General features: G+C 38.5%; 4 protein-coding genes across 12 annotated transcripts; 1 reads left to right on the top strand and 3 right to left on the bottom strand.

Annotated features, from left to right (window-relative positions):
• Positions 1-1981: 1981 nt before the first annotated feature.
• LOC127066211 (dynein light chain Tctex-type protein 2B-like) lies at positions 1982-6545 on the bottom strand. The gene is made up of 5 exons (XM_050999638.1): positions 6470-6545; positions 6182-6249; positions 5295-5378; positions 5012-5247; positions 1982-4884 (listed from the first exon to the last, which is right to left on the bottom strand). The coding sequence occupies exons 1-5, from the start codon at positions 6543-6545 to the stop codon at positions 4719-4721; spliced, it is 630 nt and encodes a 209-aa protein (XP_050855595.1). The 3' UTR covers positions 1982-4718.
• Positions 5237-11319, bottom strand: LOC127066394 (zwei Ig domain protein zig-8-like). The gene is made up of 6 exons (XM_051000080.1): positions 10631-11319; positions 10269-10498; positions 9978-10182; positions 9741-9891; positions 9507-9655; positions 5237-9344 (listed from the first exon to the last, which is right to left on the bottom strand). The coding sequence occupies exons 1-6, from the start codon at positions 10716-10718 to the stop codon at positions 9244-9246; spliced, it is 924 nt and encodes a 307-aa protein (XP_050856037.1). The 5' UTR covers positions 10719-11319; the 3' UTR covers positions 5237-9243.
• A 274-nt stretch (positions 11320-11593) lies between these two features.
• LOC127066391 (molybdenum cofactor biosynthesis protein 1) lies at positions 11594-15171 on the bottom strand. 9 transcript variants are annotated; one of them, XM_051000070.1, is made up of 9 exons: positions 14818-15171; positions 14436-14746; positions 14181-14295; positions 13930-14097; positions 13627-13853; positions 13340-13564; positions 13037-13271; positions 12342-12665; positions 11594-12233 (listed from the first exon to the last, which is right to left on the bottom strand). In XM_051000070.1, exons 2-9 carry the CDS (start codon positions 14517-14519, stop codon positions 12043-12045), a joined length of 1569 nt encoding a protein of 522 aa, XP_050856027.1. In that variant the 5' UTR covers positions 14520-14746; positions 14818-15171; the 3' UTR covers positions 11594-12042. The 9 variants fall into 9 exon arrangements, with proteins under 9 accessions (XP_050856027.1, XP_050856024.1, XP_050856026.1 ...); XM_051000067.1 differs by having other exon boundaries at positions 11594-12665; positions 14436-14519; positions 14635-14746; positions 14818-15168; XM_051000069.1 differs by having other exon boundaries at positions 11594-12665; positions 13627-13826; positions 14818-15170.
• A 1417-nt stretch (positions 15172-16588) lies between these two features.
• Positions 16589-17902, top strand: LOC127066395 (ATP synthase mitochondrial F1 complex assembly factor 1). The gene is made up of 2 exons (XM_051000081.1): positions 16589-16920; positions 17091-17902. Exons 1-2 carry the CDS (start codon positions 16683-16685, stop codon positions 17696-17698), a joined length of 846 nt encoding a protein of 281 aa, XP_050856038.1. The 5' UTR covers positions 16589-16682; the 3' UTR covers positions 17699-17902.
• Positions 17903-19762: the final 1860 nt, after the last annotated feature.

Raw genomic sequence — 19762 nt, 5'->3', positions numbered from 1 at the left:
TGCTACTCCTGTTTGCCGTTCGCTGAAAGGACGCCGCTCTTGCCCTGTCTGCTGGCGCGTTGCAGAAACGTTCCCGGCTACGCTATCGAGAAAATTTAATCGTGATGCTGGCCGCGGTAATACGAGTTAATGGATAATAATCTAATATAGGCTCGCGCGCGGTACAGACTTTCGCGAACCGTGGCTGGTTACGCGATTGGAGTTTCAAGTGCTACCTGCTTTCCAAAGAGCTTCGAGTGTGTTTGCCGGCGGAAGCGGAAAGAGGAGAAAGAGGAAAGAGAGGAGAGAGAGAGAGAGAGAGAGAGAGAGAGAGAGAGAGCCGTTGGTACGACACGCATCGACTTGGATCCATCCTGCACCGATCGTGCTTTATTTACAAGCTCGCTTACAAATAGAGCAGCGTTAAAAGATATCGATCCTCGTTCTTCGACCTTTCGATCCTCATCCGCTTCTCGCTTCGCCGAGCTTTCTGAGAGCTTTCTACCGATACGATATCGGTGCGATCCATAAATTAAAACGTTATTCCTTGCTCGAACTTTGTCGATATCGTCGTTCTCGTCGTCGTCGTCGTCGTCGTCGCCGCCGCCGCCGCCGCCGCCGCCGCCATCGTTGGATACTTTTCTCTTAGATTATGAAATACGTAAAAAAGGAGTTTGGACTCTCTAGTCTAGTGTAGTCTAGCGTAATCTAGTGTGAACGTTTCAACGATTTTTAGTATTCCAACGTAAGATATTACAGAATTCCTAGAGCAGAGAACGTGTTTTTTCTCGCGAATAAAAACTAGGACAAAGTCATAGGAACTCCGTGCAGATTGCACGGAATGCAGTTTTTCGCGAAGAAGAACGCGAATTTGTGGGTAAAACGGTCGGAGCAGGGAAATGCATAAATCTGGGTGAAAAAAAGGTGCTGGCTTTAAAGTTCCCAATCTGACAAAGACGAATCACGTTGTCTGTACGCGCGAAATCGGAATACACGGGAATACCGCGACAAGGCAGACCGTCATAAGCATGAGTGATCGCCAAGGGACGTGCCGTTCATTCCGGAAGCCCGTCTTATTCTCGACAACTGAAACCGTTCTCATCCCCCTTTTCTTGCGTATATTCCCTTGATAGTTTCGCATCGCAAACTAAAACTATTTGTTCTCGCGTAGACGAGCTCATCGCCGACGGAAGAGAACACGCCTTCTCCTCGATCGCGTGTTTCCTAATATATATGTACGAGTTTCGTATCAACCCCTAGTAATCCTGGGTATGGCCAGTTTTAGCCATTTCCACAGTTCTTGCTAGCCAGCGATCAAAGAAAAATCTATTTACGTTGCAAACGATACCTCGACAATATTTTTCAAGATCTTTTAACGAATAAAATTTAATTACGGTCTCGTTAAATCGTCGCCTTCGTCGCCCTGGTCGACCTAGTCACGCTCGATTCGATTATAGGAAAAAAAGAGGGAGAGAGAAAAAAGGAGAAAAAAAAGAGGAAAAAAAGGAAAAAAAAAGAGAGAAAAGGTTTTTCGGTGTCTGCATCGAAAAAATTTCCGTGAAGCTGCGCGCCCGTATTCCATTTTCAATGCTGCGGTATCAGAGATAATTTACATGGAAATGAGGATCGGCATTGATTTTACGTCGAATCCAGTAACGGAAACTTAGCCGGTGATAGATTGTGCCGTTACCTGACGTCGGTGACGCTTTCTTACGAAGAAGACGAAGAGGACGTTCCTCGATATGCGTTCTCGATCGATTTTGAGTCGCGGCCGAAAACGATTCGAGAATTCTACGAAATGCGGCCAATCTACGTTTGATTTCTTATTCTCTTATCGGATCGCCTGCACTCGTAATCTAGAGAGATTAAGAGGATATTAATAAATTCGATCGTAGTACGTGTACGATTGATTTTATCCATAATAATATAATAGATTACATACAATATATCGTTTATATATCGGATATTACTTTACTACTAGATCGTAAAACGATCTGTCGCTATTAATATAACGTAAATGTAACAATAACAATATTATGCATCGTCTAAATCCATGACAACGTACGGCTTATCGTTTCGTCTTCCAAATAGATATATTGTTTGATTCGGATGAATTATTTCGACCAAAATAACGATGAAATATCGAACAGATAAAAATCGTTTAAGTAAATATCACGGATTTCTGCTTGTCAAATCAGAACAAATCGGGACAAATTGGGATTTAACTTTGAGGATGCAAATGGCGATGCGTGACAAAGATTAATTGACAATCGTCTTAGCTCGCTCGTGATCTTCTTTAATAAGTCATTTAAAGTACATATAAATATTTTCGTCGATCGAGCTTTGTCTTTCTGAGAATTCACGTAGAATAGCAAGGAATTTAATCAACGATACTTAACTCACAACATCGACGGTAAACGTATTACCGTTTCGGGAAACTCGTACAGATAACGTACGGTAATTGGTAAGAACGTACGGTGATGAGAGAATCGGTGGGAAGGGAGGGAGAGAGAGAGAGAGAGAGAGAGAGAGTAGACCATTGTTTCCCAGCCGTTTTCGAAGCTTTGAAGAAAGTTCGAGCGTAGAATCGTAAGCAAAGGACGAACTTTGTCTATGAACAACTCAACGATCGCGCCCGTAAATATTTGGGTTGGCGGCGTAGCTTGCGATTTCCTGGCGGGCATCGCGAAGAACATGGCAGATAGCAGGATGGCTTTCGCCCATATTGTCACCGCATGGTACGACGTCGAAATTGCACCATTAATTTTACGAGCGAGCCGCCACACATTTTCCCCTAATTTCCAGCCAGGTCATTAAGGCGCGGCTTATATTTCTTGTAATCGCATTATCGAAAAATCTATGACCTCGGGTAGAGTCAATGACAGCGCTGATATTATCGCCGACACAATCTCCGTTAATTCGTCTGACCGTTCAAACGGACTCTCACGCTTTGCTTTTATCAACGTGATCGAAATGCACCCAGCATTGGTTGCTCTTTCTCCCTCTCTCTCTCTCTCTCTTTCTGTCTGTCTGTCTGTCTGTCTCTCTCTCTCTCTCTCTCTCTCTCCACTGCTCTTTACGAAATGACACACGATTTGATCGTTGTTTCCTACTTTTACATTTGCACTTTTTATCTGTTTATTTATTATTTTTTTTTCTTTTTCATTGATTTTATTTTACAAAAAGAGAGAGAGAGAGAGAGAGAGCGGGGATAAAACGTTCGCGAAATAACGTCGAGTCGTACGGAGATAGATTAAAATTCAGTTCGACCAGTGCGTTTTGATGCATCGTCCATCAAAACGATTGCGTATATGTAGTTGCCCGCACGTCCTATCGAGATTATATATTTCGTACGTTTGATTCGACGTCTGATTTCCGTTTCTTATTGACGGCGAATGTCATTTCAAAACATTTTTCTACTCGAATATCCGCCTTATAAATCGCAATATTTTATCGATAAACAATTTTGATACGACGACGCTAAAAGAAGAAACTTGTACTTTTAGAGCCGTTAATTAAATATCGATTGCTTATCATCGTTCTCGCGTCTTTTTCGATGAGAAAGAAAACATCGATATTGTCTCGAGTTTTTGTACCGTTCTTCTTCGTATTCTTACTCATCCACGAGAGTCGCTTTAAGTAATCCTCGTCCGTGCCAAAGAAAAAAAGAAAAAAAGAAAAGAAAAAAGAAAGAAAGAAAAGAAAAGAGAAAAAGAAAGAACAAAAAGATGAAATATTATTCGTTCTATGAAGTAAAATTTTCTCGTCGCCTAGTCATATTCTCCTTATCGTCTCTCCTCGTCACTTTTTGTCGAAGAAAGTTAAACTCTTAGGTAACTCGAAATAATATTCCAAGATTCTTGGATAAACGTACGTGCGAGGAAAGTAAAGGAAAGGAAAGGAAAAAAGGGATTTCTATTTTTTCTTGCTTTTTTTTTTTTCTTCTTCCAGTAGCTCTCATCGAATCGCTATCATTTTCAGGGTAATAGAGATCGGCTCGTTTCTCGTTTAGCTCATAGCAGCCACGTTTCCATTATTCTCCGGTCTAGCATGTCGTGTCCCGATAACTCCGATGAATATCTATAAAAATATCGGGCGTGTTTCCAAAACTTTAAATCGCCGACTATTATTCCGACGAGGAGAAGACGAGCCAGAGCTGAAAGTTTTTCGATAAATCATTCGTCGAAGAGTCCGAAAGGGAGGTATATGGCTCGGTCACGTCGCCAACGGCGTTCGGAGCTAGTACGGAAAGTTACGAAACTAATAAATATTAATATTAGTTACTTCATAGGTATAATCGATCGAGACTTCAACGGGGGTTCATTGTATTTCGGACATAAGGGAATAATGTCACTGGGAAATATCGCCGAGGAAAAGAGAGCAACGTACGAAATAGTTTTCGGGAGTAACTTTTAAACGATCGGACGTCGATTTTGCGAACGCGTATATCAAGAACGAAAGTACGTGGCGTCTTTCGTCGATCTTGCTCGCGCAATAATAAACATAACAGGAAAATATGCGAGTCGTGCGCGGAAAAGGACAAAGGGACACCTGCTCTTCGTTGCTCGGTAATATCAGGCGGTCTTTACGGGTCGTCGCAAAGGTTGAAACTGGAGAAATACACGGAGAGGAAGAGAGAAAGAGACGTAGAAAGAGAGGGGAGGGGTGGAAAGGGAAGGAGGAGGGAGAGAGAAGGGAGAGAGAGAGAGAGAGAGAGAGAGAGACAGGAAATTTCGTTTTCATTCGTAGTAAAGACCGAACACGCAGCACCACGCGTATATGTGAGCATTTTCGAAAACGTAGTACGAGTAATTGTCACGTTCCGCGTCCCAGAGGCACTGAAAGGCGGAATGTACGCTTTGCCACATACGTTGCACGATAGTCACTTGTACCACTATTTTACATCTGCGAGGAGAGAACGGAGAAATGAAATGTATGTACAAGTATACGTAAATTAGGAACTAACGACGTCTTTTCCCTCTCCTTTCGCGTCTTTTCGGCTCCTCTATTCATATTTATTCGTATTTTATACCTATCGTAATCTTTCTTGTTGATCGCTCTGTAGACGTCGTTGGAAATCTCCATAGATAACTTGGATGCATTATCCGGATGGTAGACCGAGAGGAGCGATAATTTACTTTCCATCACGGCAGAAATAATATTGTCGACCGTATTGGCACTAAAAGATCTGAAGGGTTCCAGGCGATACGTGTTTTGATATACTGGTATCTGTGTATATAGACATAAGAGACATTTCGATTGCGTCCTCTGTTGTTATTTCTTCCTGCTTCTCGGTGACCTTCGTCGATACTCACCTTTAATTTATTTCCTCGCAATTGAAATAAAAAACGACTCGTAGTGGGCACGATCGACAATTTCGACAAATTTTTCCTCTTATCCTGCAGACGTCGTACAAGAGAGCATTTTAGTCAGGTAGGAATTGTATCGATCGACGAAGAAGAATCGAACGTTCTTCTTCGGTCTTGGTACTTTATCGAGAAAGAGAGAAAAAGAAAACAAAAAAGAAAAATAATCAAAACTCGCAAGCGATACCGACGCATCGTTACGAGACGCCTGTATCTCTTAACGCGCGTTCCTCTTTAATTTCATAAGCTTTTACAAGTTCTCGACAAAGAACTCTTGTTACGAAACGTCCTGCGTTAAAGTATACGCAAGGATTTATATTTTATACCAATGCCCGTTAGAAAAAGCACGTGTACATAACCTAAGCCAACATTACTGATTTAGAATTGTTATGACGAAGTCCTTCTTCGTTTTTGGCCAGGGATTGCTTCGAAACTAAGCGAATGTTTCGTTTGTTGGTCGTCGAGTTCATATTGACGGTCGAATAGCTAAACGCTTGTCAAAAAATTCACGTCCGTCTAAAAACTTTTTACGAACGAGAAGAACAACCTGAAGAGAGCAAGGAAGTAAAATTAGCTCTCAATCGTACGATTCTTAACGACTTGTTACCGTCTCGTCGTTGATACAAATTAGAAATTATTTCATTAGAAATTATTCAAATAAGAAAATCCATTTCCTTCTTCAAAGAGCGTTAGCTGACAATTCTGAAATATTCTCTTTGAATTCAACAGCACGAATTCTCGACTTTTTAATCGCCTTGTCATAACAAGTAGTCGCTTTGAAAAGTTTGTTTCGGTAAGGATAAAGAGAGTCGCGCTAAAAGACCGAGAGTTTGTACTCGCAGCTCATAGTCGACGACGTTGGAAGAAACTTTTTTCAACCATGGATCTCTATAAAGTACTTTACCTGGAAAATGAGATTCTTTATATTACGAAAGAAAATCGTACGGAAATAGAAATTAATCGCTCGTTATAATTCATTTTAAAGATATAAAGAAGTCTTTCATATTGGCAAAAGTAAAATCGTTATCGTATTAGAGAAATTCAATGAGTCCAACGAGCGCAAAGAAATCTCGAGACTAGTCGATAAACAATCCGTAAGATTTCCCGGGTATTTCTATTTCTACTTCCATAAGTAAGTTGGGCGAACGTGTCGTCGAACTCGTCGACTAACTCGATAAAACTCTCGTTCGGTACAGTCATCTCTAACCAGCCACCATCGGTCCCCTTCCCTTCCTTTTCTTTTCCACGGTTAGAAAATTCGTAAAGTACTTTACAAAAAGTTTTGTCTTTCTCGCACTCGATTGAATTGTACGACGATGATAACCGTTTTCCTTTTCTCTCCTCTTCTTTTCTTTCCTTTTTTTCCTTTCTATTCTTTTTTCCTTTCTTTTCTTTTCTTACTCCTAAACGCGAATACTCTGTCTCGAGAAAGTTGATAAAAAAATCATTTCGCGATCGACCCTTTTAAGGAAAAGTAGATGTATTAAAGGAATATTAAAAGTTTTTAACAATCGCTTTTACACGCATCAAAGTTCGACTTGTTTCGAGCTAATAGAAAGCGTTAAGACAAAAAGAACAAATTTCGCCTATCTTACGCGCGTAATTTTTCGGCCATTTCCACGATTATTACATTTATAGCGTACGAGTCTGACATTTTTAAAGCCAGCGAAATGTCACGTACGTGCTTTCCATGTACTTTAGGATAATTCACAGGGTCAGATAAAATGAAAGGATAGACGAGGTTATAGTTTAATTTATCTGCGAAATAGACTGAATTGCAATCACGTAACGTCGAGAATAAAAATACTTTTTCTCTCTCTCTCTCTCTCACTTATTGCCTTCTTGCATTGTCGGATTTATTATACGAAGTATAAAAGCTTCTAGAGAATGTATCGAGCATTTTTTGCGAAACGCTATTGGGTTAGAGTATTATGTTCGTGTTTACATATAAAAATAAACAGAAGAGAACGCGTAGTCGAGGAAAAAAGCGAAAAAATATCGGACCGTCGGAGCTCGCGCAAATGCACGGTAACCATGATTTTCAAGTTTTGTCGAAAACGTTTCATACTTATTCGACTCGTGCCATTTTATTCACGTACACACTTTTATTACATTCACGGACCTTTTCCGCCTCGTGTCCTTCCGAATTTCCGCTGAGGCTTCACGCGCGAAACTCCTCAATAAAGGAGACATTTGCGTGTATAGTGCATTCCTTGTATAATTCAACTGGATTTTCCTTACCCCATACGTGATTCCATCCTGCGTCCTCTTTTGTGTTTTCTCTCTCTTTCTCTCTTTTCTCTCTCTCTCTCTCTCTCTCTCTGTCTCTCTCTCCGTCTTCTCCCCGTCTGTCTCTCCGTTTGTCAAAACTTTTTATAACGAACGTAAAGAGAGATCGCAGAAAAAAGAAAAAGAAACGAGTGCTTTGCTTTTTTGAACTTTCGCATAAAAATGTTCCCCATGATAAAGGCGAGGGTGTAAGAGAGTGTGGGCGGTTTTTGCATTCCTTAAAACTGCACGGTCTAATGATTACCGGAGTACAGAAAGAGCAGATATGAATTATGCATCAACGGTTAGGCGAAAGCACGTCGAGAGCCAAAGGCCAAAGTATTAAGCGTTTTTCCATGGGGAATATTTTTAAGCGTCGTACAATGACGTTGATACACTATCGATCATCTAGCTTACACGGTCAACTCGCTCATAGAGAACGCAACGTGACCGCATGTCTTTGGTGTTCCGCTAATTATAGGCAGATCGCACGGGATCCATTAGCGCTGGGTCAACATGTCATTAACTAAAGAGGAAACTGCAGTAAGCGTCGATAAGTGACGATAAGCCATCTAGCAACGCTTAAGAAATCCGAGGAAACTTCGTAAAAGAGGATTTCCTAAAAAAAGCTATTGCGCCTAAAGGTGTAACGCGATTCGAAAAATGTCGTTTCTATATAAACGGTACGAGACATCGTTGACGTTAAATTAAAAGAATACTTTGCGCGGAGAGTGCTCAAAGTTTGACCGGTAGAGGGGAAAGTCTCCGACGAGTCTCTCGCGCAAGGAACAAGGAGAATCTCATGAATTTACATAGCCGATGTGTCTGAGTTTCCGTTTCGTGGTGAGCATCTAACAGATGCTTCTGTGTGATTTGCATAAAATGAGGCCAGCATCCGTACCGGCCCTGGTGGGACGTGTGTGGTCGCAGGAAGAGGCCGAAGGAGGGAGCCGGGCAAACGAAGATCGAGAGAAAGGAGAGGGTGGGAGAAAACGAACGCATATTCCGACCCCGAGCCTGTCCTTTCCCCTTTCATTATTGGGAACGTGACCCCGATTCGTCGACGATAATGCTATTATCGGCAGAAGGAAAGGCCCTTGTAATTAGGTGACTATAAGACGAACTTGCAAATTCGAGTTCGAGTTTCGAGAGACTCGCGAAATCGTTGAACTCTCCAAAGAGACGCGATGGCACTTTCCTTCTCGATTCGACGACTTTCGAAAATGTATTTTAATATTATGACTTCAGAGAAATTTATTAGGCCGTAGCAATGATACATTCCAGGATCGACATGCAATGATATAGATCGACGTTAATCTACAGCGATGAGTTTCGCGACGACGAGCGACACGAAGATCGTATAGGACGCTGCGATACGCGTCGTGTTCGAGGGTGTGTGTTCGTGTACGTGTGTCAGCTGGGTGTTCGCGCGTGTTCCTATATGGCAATGGTCGGTAGAGTGGATTACATGGAATTTTCTAAGTCGATAGAAAAGTGAATTTTTTACATATTAGGTACACATCGAAGTTCGCGATCACAGTTCCATCCGCGCACCATCCTCTTAGGTATATGTATGTTACAGGAACACGTCTCGTTCGTTCGATATATAGAAGATCACTGGAAGCATCGCTCACCGAAATATAACGATCGGTAGTACGATAGCGAGGAATAAGACTATCCTTCTGTTGACACTGTCGCTGCCTCCGTGTTGCATCGCCGCGGGATGTTCTCCTGCGAACAGATTTCAAGCTAAGCGCTTACCAATATCAGCGACGACATAGAAGCGTTTCAAATACGAATATACGTCTCCCTCGAGCTACGAATACCGTAACATTTATCTACGTGATCCAAAATAGAGGAGATTCTTTGTACTCAAAGAGAAATCCATCTCACCGTTCAACACGTGAACCACCACGCTAGCTGGAGCAGCCTTATTTGAGAAGCACGTGTAATTGCCGCTGTCGTTGAGCAACGCGCGCGTTATTACCAGCATGCTTTTGGTAAAGCTCTTGCCCTTTTCGGTTTCCAAAGAAACGCCACCCCTATCGACCGTAAGAATTTGATATAGTCTCTTTGTAATTGCGAGCGTTTCCCCTCGTTACAATCTATCTCCTTTGTCTGACGCACCTTGGACTATCAAAGTCGATGACCGAACCCGCGTGATACCAAGTCACGTTACTCGGTGGGACGTCCTGCATGTCGACGGTACAGGTCAAACTGATTTTACTTCCCTTCTTCACGTATACCTCTTCGGACCCAAGGATCTTTGCTTGTACGTCTTGCGCAACGAGAAACGTGATAGTTACCAATCTACAGCGATGTAGAGATAATTTCATAATATTTCATTTCTGATAAGTCGCTCACCCAAGACCTTCAAATTGACCGCTCTGTCCATCTTCGGCTCTGTATTAACTTGACACTCGTAAATACCAGCGTCCTCGGGTTGCACGGTATCTATTCGCAGGTCCCAATTTGGCGATTTACCGATTATAGCGAATCTCTTGTCGGCCGTATAAGTCGTCTCCATGGACGTTAGGATCCTTACGTCCTTCTTTCGCATCCAAGATACCTAAGATAAGAAATTCCACGTTGAAACTTTCGACCCGCTCGAACTTTATCCCATGTCGTTGAATAAGCGTAAAAGTAAGGACTCACGGTCCTGTTCTCTAAATTCTCTACTCGGCACGACAACACGGCGGATTGACCGACGGCAACCGTCACGTTCTGAGGAAGATCATCGGAAAAATATGTGTGCCTTTTTGTACGATAATGCTTGCGCATCTCGTTTTCAAGAGGTTCGTCGTAAAAATGTACGAGGGCAGCCGAGTATCCGTGATCTCCTCTTCGTCTCGATCTAACGTCGTCCGCGATTATCCCTGTATGTGCTAAAAACGTTCCGTATTAAGAATCAACGTCACTTTCGCCACGGCACACGAGCAAAGTCGATCGCCTAGTCGTCTCGATACGACGACGAACGAAGAAAGGAAAGTGTTAAAAGGAGAAAATGTTTGGTCTACCTATGTCGCGATGACCGAGAGATGGTTCCGCGTGTAACAGGTAACCGATTCCTAGCAACAGTAGGACCATGCCGTAGAATGGTGCCATTTTTTTTTATACTCGACTATCGTTCATCTTTGCTCATAGATCTCCGAGCTTTCTCGAATGCATGGCATTTTTAAATTATCCTTTGCATCGTCTCGAATGAAAATTACTCTCCCTCTTCTATCGCCAAGTGTACAATAATACTTTAATGGATCACCCGTTTCTCTTCTCGAAACAAAATCTCTTCGAACTTAGGACGAACGTCGACGGACATTTCTTTTTTTTGCACATTTCACCGCGACGATATAAGCGACTGACGCCAACTCAACTTTCACCGATCGAGGAACGATCGTTCGATCCTGCAAAGTCCGTATCATTAACCGTAATAGGATCGCGCGTGAGATTAAAGAAAAAATTACGAGTTTAAACGTTTCGTGAGAAATATCGATTCGAGATGGTATCGAGCAAAGAAATGATCTATATTCTGTCGTTTAAAAAAAAAAAAGAAATCGATTTAAGAACGATCTTCCCGGCGATGCGCTCCGGTAGCATCCGAAGTACTGAAGAGTAACTTCTCTTAGGGGAGGACTGAAAGCTCGAATTGAAGGTGCATCGCGCTCGCGCTGTACTTTCCGCATCTGCGATTGCGCTCAAGGACCTATCACGTATGACGATATCGTTTTTTTTTTTTTTATTTATTTATTTTTTTTCAAAAAAGAACGTTTATCGCGCAAGTCGTTCACCGAATCTACCTCCTTCGACACATTTCCGACTGTCGATACTGTTTACCATAAATGCATCTTTCTATCGCCGTTTCTTTCTGTTACGATTCTGCATCGGTATGTTTTCGACGACAACATAATATCGGAAATTCGGGATACCTATGTAGAACGAATTGGATACGTGCTCGAATTGGATTTAGATTTAAAAGTCTGTCGTATCGTATCGTTTCTCCTTTGTATTACTGATAATTTATTTCGATACATCATCTTACAATTGCTGCTTTTTTCTTACTTTTTAAAGCCGTTCAACGTAATAGTAAAAACTAACGAGTTATTCGTATATCAAAAATAAATATTATATAGTCTATTAAGAATTATATACATATACAATTCATAGACATTTGTGACATTCCTTTTATCCCTTCCAAGTACGGATAAAAATTTATAGAAAATAACAAACTGTATATATTACCTGAACATCGATAAATATTATCGTATAAAATTCTATATTATACATTAATATTAACAATCATTGTTATCAAAAATAATGGCTTAACTTTCTTATACGTTATACACGGTTCTACACGAATACAAATTTTGTATAATTATTTGTACTTAAAAAAATATTCAACATCGACATTACCTATGCAATGTATAGCACCAATTTACTTTTGTAAATAAATATTCTTTGTACCACCTGTTTTCGATACTAATTCTATGTTGGTTATCTTCATCGGGTGTGTAGTACTTGCGTGTTTACACATGTCGTAAATCGTAAGTCCGGCTACGGATACGGCTGTCAAAGCTTCCATTTCTACTCCAGTTTTTCCAGTACATCTTACTTCAGCTACAATTTCTACCAAATGCAATTCTTCGTTTAACGTTAAGCATACATTTACATATGATATATTTAAAGGATGACACAATGGTATTAATTCTGAAGTATGTTTAGCAGCCATTATACCAGCTAATTGTGCCACAGATAACACATCTCCCTTTTTCACATTATTTTCTGCTATCAATTTACTTATAATTGGTCCTACATGAATCTCTCCTCTAGCTATTGCTATCCGTTTGCTTTCATTTTTATCTCCAACATCAACCATATTAGCTTTCCCAGTTTCATCTATATGAGAAAGCGTAGAACACATTCTAGCAACTCGATGATTCTGAGAAAAGAGATCCGAATACGGTGCGTAGTTCCGCCAACCAAAGTTTTCTTCTAAAAGTATCTTACGTTTTTCACGTTGCATTTGCGTTTTACAATAAAGTTTTTCTTTTCGGTTAACTGTACGAAATAAATGGAATTAATCGTTAATTTGGATTAACGTTCTTACGCTACTAAGAACTGTCTAATATAGCGATAACGTCTGTACAGATATTAGAAATATATTGTTTTCAGTTATATCATGTATATATACGTATGTATATATATATATATATATATATATATATATATATATATATATAAATCCTCAGTTTGAATAATCTACATTTAACCACCAATTAAAATCATTGGTCTGTTTTCCATCTGGGATAAATTGAACATTCCTGAAACATATACGGTATAAACGCTATCGCTTTTTATAAAATAATTAATTTCTTATTTAAGTGAATTCCCCTATTTAATGGGGAATGATCCCTTTGTTAAACAAATACCTGCATGCTGCTTCTTCTTTCCCCATACTGCGTTACGAATTATATTCTTTAAGTCTTCCTCTGATCCTTCATTTCGAAGAACGTCTCGTAAGGAAACTTCACTTTCTCCTTCAAATAAACAAACTTTCAAATTTCCATCTGCTGTAATTCTTAATCGATTACAAGAACTGCAAAAATTATGAGTCATTGATGTAATGAAGCCTATTTGTCCTACAAAACCAGGGACTTGATATGCCTAAAGATTAAAAAAATGAATTATTAAATACGATATTTTAGCTGTTGTTTAAACAAAAAATGAACAACCTTTGACGTGTCGTTCGCTTTATTTGGAAGTGCTTGAAATTCAGGATAAGTTTGCCTAATAATTTTTTTCATTTCATCAAATGAAACCATCTTATTTTCTTTCCATTCGTTCCCATCAAATGGCATATATTCTATAAAACGTATATCCAGTGGACGATCTTTAGTCATATTAACAAAATGAACTAGTTCGTCGTCATTAAAGCCTCGCATTACCACACAATTCACCTATTGAAAGCAAGACGTTTTTCAATTACGCATTGTAGTTGTTTAGAAAAAAAATAACTTACTTTTACTGGATTATAACCCAGTTGAACGGCTAAATCTATCGAAGCCATAACTTTTGCCCATCCTTTCCTGCGTGTAAAACGCTCGAAACGATCTGCTTTAAGAGTATCGAGTGAAATATTCAAAGCATCTAAACCTGCTCTTTGAAGAGCCGGCAATTGACGAGTCAGCGTTAAGCCATTTGTTGTAATTGCAACTTGTTCTAAATTTTTTAACTTCTTTAGTTCAGCTAAATGTATTCAATGAATATACTTATTATACCCTTTAATACATACATATACCTTATCCTAATCTGTTATAGTTACCAACAATATCAACGACATCTTTGCGAACTGTAGGCTCGCCACCTGTCAATCGTATTTTACATATGCCTTCCTTGGTAAACAAATCCGCTAGCCTAATTATTTCTTCTGTCTTTAAGATTCCATCTCTCGCAGTTAATTTTACACCTTCTGCTGGCATGCAATAAGTACCTGCGTTTCAAAAAGAATTTGATAAATACGAAACGAGCAATTTTATCCTTCTAAACATAAATAAAATTCATAAAATTACATACAACGCAGATTACAACGCTCTGTAATTGAAATTCTAAGATACGTATGACGTCTTCCAAATGAATCCGTTAATATATCATCGCTATGGGTGTTTAATTTTTCTCGAAATTCTTTTATCTAAAATAAAATGATGACGTTTATAATTTTCATGGTAAAGTGCTTGGAAGTGGACTCTACATATAGAGCACTATATTGATAACTTAATTGTAATTATAAATACTAAATAATAAATGTGCATAAAACATTTTTAAACTTACCCTATTGGAAGGATTGGTAGAAGCTTTTCTTGATGCATTTAAAGCATCTAGAAAGTTTCTACCGACGTAAACCTTACGAAACATCTGCGTAGTAGTATATAATAAACTCAAGATGTAAACATAACCTTAGATCATACTATATACACTTGCTAATTTATTTAAAAAAATCTTTTTTATATGGAACAAATGAATAACATACGCATAATTAATCTTCAATTTGTCTCTACATTGTTATCTATGATATACGTTACAATCTTCTTCAACTCGATACTGCGTAGCTTATCTTTCTTACAATGAGGAAATTTAAAGACCTTGAATATGAAAAGTTCTATGATTAAATTAATTCTAATTGATAACTTTTAGATCACTATCTTCTACCTACGTTTACTCTCCCCTCTCTCTTTCTTTTTCTATCCATACTATTTATTTTGTAAGCATGTATAATAATTATTACGTATACCTACAATTTCAGAATATTCATATATAATCAGAAATTTGAAAGAATATATAAATTACATTTTCGTGTTCAATACATTGTTAGAGATATATTATACATAAATTATCTAACATTTAGACGTAATTCATTTGGACTTTATATCAAGTTCTAGACTTTTCCATGAATTTATATGTGAATACGTAAGTATACGTACGAGAGAAAATTATAGTCTACGACACAAATACATATAACGTTTTTTATGAATGCTTGTCATCAAGCTTGATTCCAGGCATTCATATGCTTGCACGTGTACATCGTCTGTGTAGAAGCAAACAAGATAATTTTTTTTTGGAATTACAAAAATGGGCATATTTCAAGAAATTATATAGATGAGAGAGTCAATGTTTATGCTCAGAATTAATATAGCTCAGCAATGTACGAAAACATAGATCAGAGATTTCTTTCTTTCGACATATTTCGTGCTATTATTTCCCGCATATATATCGTTTCAGCTTCTTCTTCTAGAGAATGTATGGATGATTCTCAACTACTTCCAGATCATAATAATTTATTTGAATTAATATTTCTTTTTTTTTCTTATATTTATAAAACATTCAAAAAAATAATAATGAATTTTCTATTATTATTCGTTTTATTGATTATATATACATATATATATATGTACGTGTGCGTGCATATATATATATATATTTGCAATACAGTAGGCAAGGAGGGAAATTACGTTTGTGCGACGAGAGTCTATGCGTGCATAACGAGAATTCATTTTTGTTAACTTATTAATTAATAGTTATATATTTTCCTAATAATTATTGTTAAAATTTTTCGTGACTCTTATATGCTTTCAAATTTAATATTACGCTTTACTTTCTGAAAATAGAAAAAGAAAGAGATATCTTTATTGACTAGCGATGTATCAACAGCGATGTTTTGCAAATGCTCGGCGGGAATTATTCAACTATTGTGACGATGTAAACGACGCCATATTTGTTTTCTGGATACCAGCTTGACACGAAATCTGTATCGTCCTTCTAGTAATTAGCATATTTTTTTCTAACGTATACCTTCTTACAATATATCTATCGATTCCTCGAAGCGTGTTTCCTAACATGTGTTGTTTGTAAGTCATGGCATTGTTACGTTTAAGAAATAACCGTGAAAAGAAAGTCGTCAGTCTTCGCTTATATTCCGACGAGTGAATATCGTGATTCTTTCACGTAATACGGGTGTACGTAAACAATTAATACTTTCGACAATTTCCAATTTATTTTTAAACAATGTATAGTATGCATTAGTTAGTGTAGTACGATTAATTAATATCTAAACAACAGTGCATTTGTTTTCGATGGCCGCGCGCAATATGGTTGATAGATCAAGTCTTTGTGCAATGTGATAATAAATAAAGTATAGAATCAATCGCGAAGTAGAGGCAGTGTTATTCGCCGTAATTATCGTTGATAAAAGTGTTGTGATACGAGTGAAGATGACTTCGAGTTTTGGCTCTTTTGGAATCATCGCGGAACTTCATAAAAACTTTCATAAAAAGTAAGTCATATTTTTAAGTTCTTTCTATAAAGCAATCGTATATGACCGCTAAAAGTTGGTCGAATAAAGCGCGCGAACAATATATTTATCTTTATGGTCGACACACTGTATGGCGCCAGGAGTACTGTGAAGCGAACATTTTTAAAGGTTTAGTAGCAGCGCTAGCAATTAGGTGGCAATGCTTGTATAAGCGATGTATAAGTTCTGAAATAGGATTGTAGAGAAAGTGAGGTTAACATTTGTTGATAATGAGTTTATGGTTTTCGTCGATATCTCGTTGTTCGCGTTGTATCATAGGAAAGAAAGTGTCTGTATCGTTTAGAATAATGATATCTCGAACGAAGACTGATCAGGTTTTAGAAAATTTAAAAAGTAATCCGTATTTTGATAAGTATGCAAAAAAAATCGCAAAACTTCAACAAATAAATCCGGATTTATTGAGCGAACGCATCGAAAAGCAAGAAAAAAAAGTGCAAAAGAAAAAAGGTATGCGTCTGCTTTCGTGTAGCTTGCTCTTGTTATCGTTATCGTATTCGTAATGCGATCGATAGATGTTTTTCTTTTGTCACGATACTTTTATCTTAACATATCAGATATCTATTATTTCAGGTTTATTTATATAACAATTAGATTAATTGTATCTCTTTGTATCGTAGAAAAACAAGAACAAGAGTGTAGTAACTATCGAGCTAAAGCGAAAAACAAAGTAATACAGCCGTCGGATACCAAAGAAGCACGTTTAAGCGATATAATGAATATGGATATGATACAGGGAAAGACGAAAGAAGAAATTGAACAAATTTGGACCGAATATCATAAGCAGAAAGATTACATTTGCGCGATAATGGAATGTCAGCAATACGAAAGGATATTCGATTGCGGAAAGAAATATCCTTTGTTTCTGTTACCATTACCAAGAAAACAGGGCTATGAATTCTTTTTAAGTCAGTTCCAAGGGAATAAAGTTTATATGACGTCTCTTTTATGGTATCAAACTCACAAGGAGAACGCGCCTGAATGTTTAACGCTGACGCATTATACAGAATTTAAAGATAGCAAGGGTATAGTATTAATGCGCGGTGAATTTGATTTAAATTTCTTAAATTGTCAGGAAGCACAATGTTTGGCTAACGAACTTCAGTTATATTATACCGGAAAGAGTTCAGAAAGATTGAAATTATTGGAAACATTTAATAATGCACCTAATGACTTCAAATATAACGATCTTATCGGTCAATTAGAAAAAATTTCTTTTGTAACGTAATCATATACACAGTATATAACACAAGAGTAGTAATTTTATGTATTTTTATTCGAGCAAACATATAAAACGTATTAAATATTGTTTGACGAATCGAGGAAATATCGAACAGAAATGTTTCTTTGTTGGACTATATAGAAAGGTCATGTTTTAAGTCATATACATTTATTATATATCGTTGGTAAATATTGATGGGTTCGAAGAAGAGATCTGAAATTGGTCGGAAGAGCAAACGTATCTTTTCCCTTATATCCCAGCTTATATCCTTCAAATTTAAATAGTGATTCGGAAATGAGGGAGAAAAAGGGCGTTTGCCCTTTTCTCATACATCGTTCGAGCTTGAATTTCTAAAGAATCCTACGAACGATATCGATTATCCATGTCGACATAGATGTGAAAAATATTAGTTCTTTTTTTCTCGATATCCTGGATGGTAGGAAAGGAAAAATGACAAGTTTTATGATCGACGAGCCGACATAAGCCGAAAGCCGTAGTAGCATTGAGTGTGCATTGAGTGCGAGACGTTGAAAAAAAAATGAACAATGCTGTGCTTGAACTAAAATGAACAATTTTAAAGAACACATATGTCGACACGTCATTACAAATTTGATTGCGATCTATGAAACACGTAACGTCGAGTTTCGCTCATTAAATGGAATATTTATTTCGATCCAATAAATGAGGCGCTAATTGCGAGTTATCGTTCTCGCTCGGAACGGAGAGATTCAAAATGAAATTATATCAACGTATTATCAAATGTCTATCATATTTATGTATGGTACATATAATTTCAATTAGGAGAGACAAAGCAAATGAGCAAAATGGATCGAACGGGTGGGATGTAAAATTTAAATGAGAGGGATTTCTCGTTATAGAAAATGAATCCTAGCGGCAATTTTCGATGTTGCAATTTAAGGCGGGAAAAAATATTTATATATATATATATATACACAGTGGAGAAAAAAAGTAAATAAAAACAACAACGTTCCGTGACATAATTTAACGAGCATAAAGAAGGTAGGTGCGTGGTTTCCGGCAAAATGGCTAGAGAAAAAATGTATCTAACCGCGTTATCGTGGGGGCAAAAAGCGAACGGCTTAAGGGGTCGTTAAGCGCATTATATGCATCGTTTGTAGCACGTCGCCGTCAAATATCGTTATCGTAGGTGGAAAAAATATGAAGGGAAAATATTGTTCATGGGACGGACAAAGTCGTGTGTTTGGCGTGGACATGGTTCGGTTTTACTCGGCTCGACTCGGCTCGGTAAGGCAGTCAAGCAGGTGGTTTGTTCGTCGCCATGCCGGTTCTCACGGTACGGTTCGTTTTCTCTCGTTCTATGCCCTTCGGAGGTACTTACTTGGTTACTTCTCACTTATGACATTCTGAAAATTGAAAGCTGGCTTTATCGTGGCCGCATTAAGGCTAATAATAGATTCTCGAGCGTCGTTCTTACAAACCGACGACTGAGACCGACGCGACGCTAAAGGTTGCCAAGCGCATACATTTAGAGGCGTACACGCGTTGGATGTATTTTTAGGAAGATCCTAAGAGAGAGAGCGAGAGAGAATAAAAGGGTGAGAAAGAGAAAGAGAAAGAGAGCGAGAGCGAGAGAGAGGAAGCTCAGAAGAGGGATCGGTGAGCGGAACGAGCGAGGACGAGCGAAAGGAAGACGTTATCGGAACGGCTAGTAGCGCGAGACCACAGCGGCTAACATTGATTTTCATGGAGGTTGGGGTTCTCGAAGGCCACATCCAGAATGGAAGCTGCGGCCTTCGATTCTCTCTCCATTCACTACCCTCGCTATTTTCATTCTTACCCTTCTTAAGTCGGTTATTTCTTTTCTCGAACTTTAACTCGCGAACACGAAAGTTCGTAGCTCGTAGTAGTAATTTCGATTGATAACAACAAGAAAGGCAGACTTCGGATATTGCAACATCTTTGGGACGTTGTCAAATCCTTCGCAAGTAATTGCGGTATTACAAACGCGCCGAAATCACTGCTCCATCTCGCGCTCCACTTATCGTGAATATTACTCTTAGCGTTTCGCGACATTTTAGAATGGCACGC

Source organism: Vespula vulgaris, chromosome 9 (assembly GCF_905475345.1).
Source record: "Vespula vulgaris chromosome 9, iyVesVulg1.1, whole genome shotgun sequence".
In the NCBI taxonomy this organism is placed as follows: Eukaryota; Metazoa; Arthropoda; class Insecta; order Hymenoptera; family Vespidae; genus Vespula; species Vespula vulgaris.
Note: the sequence above shows the minus strand (reverse complement) of the source record. Positions and strands in the feature narration are given on the sequence as shown.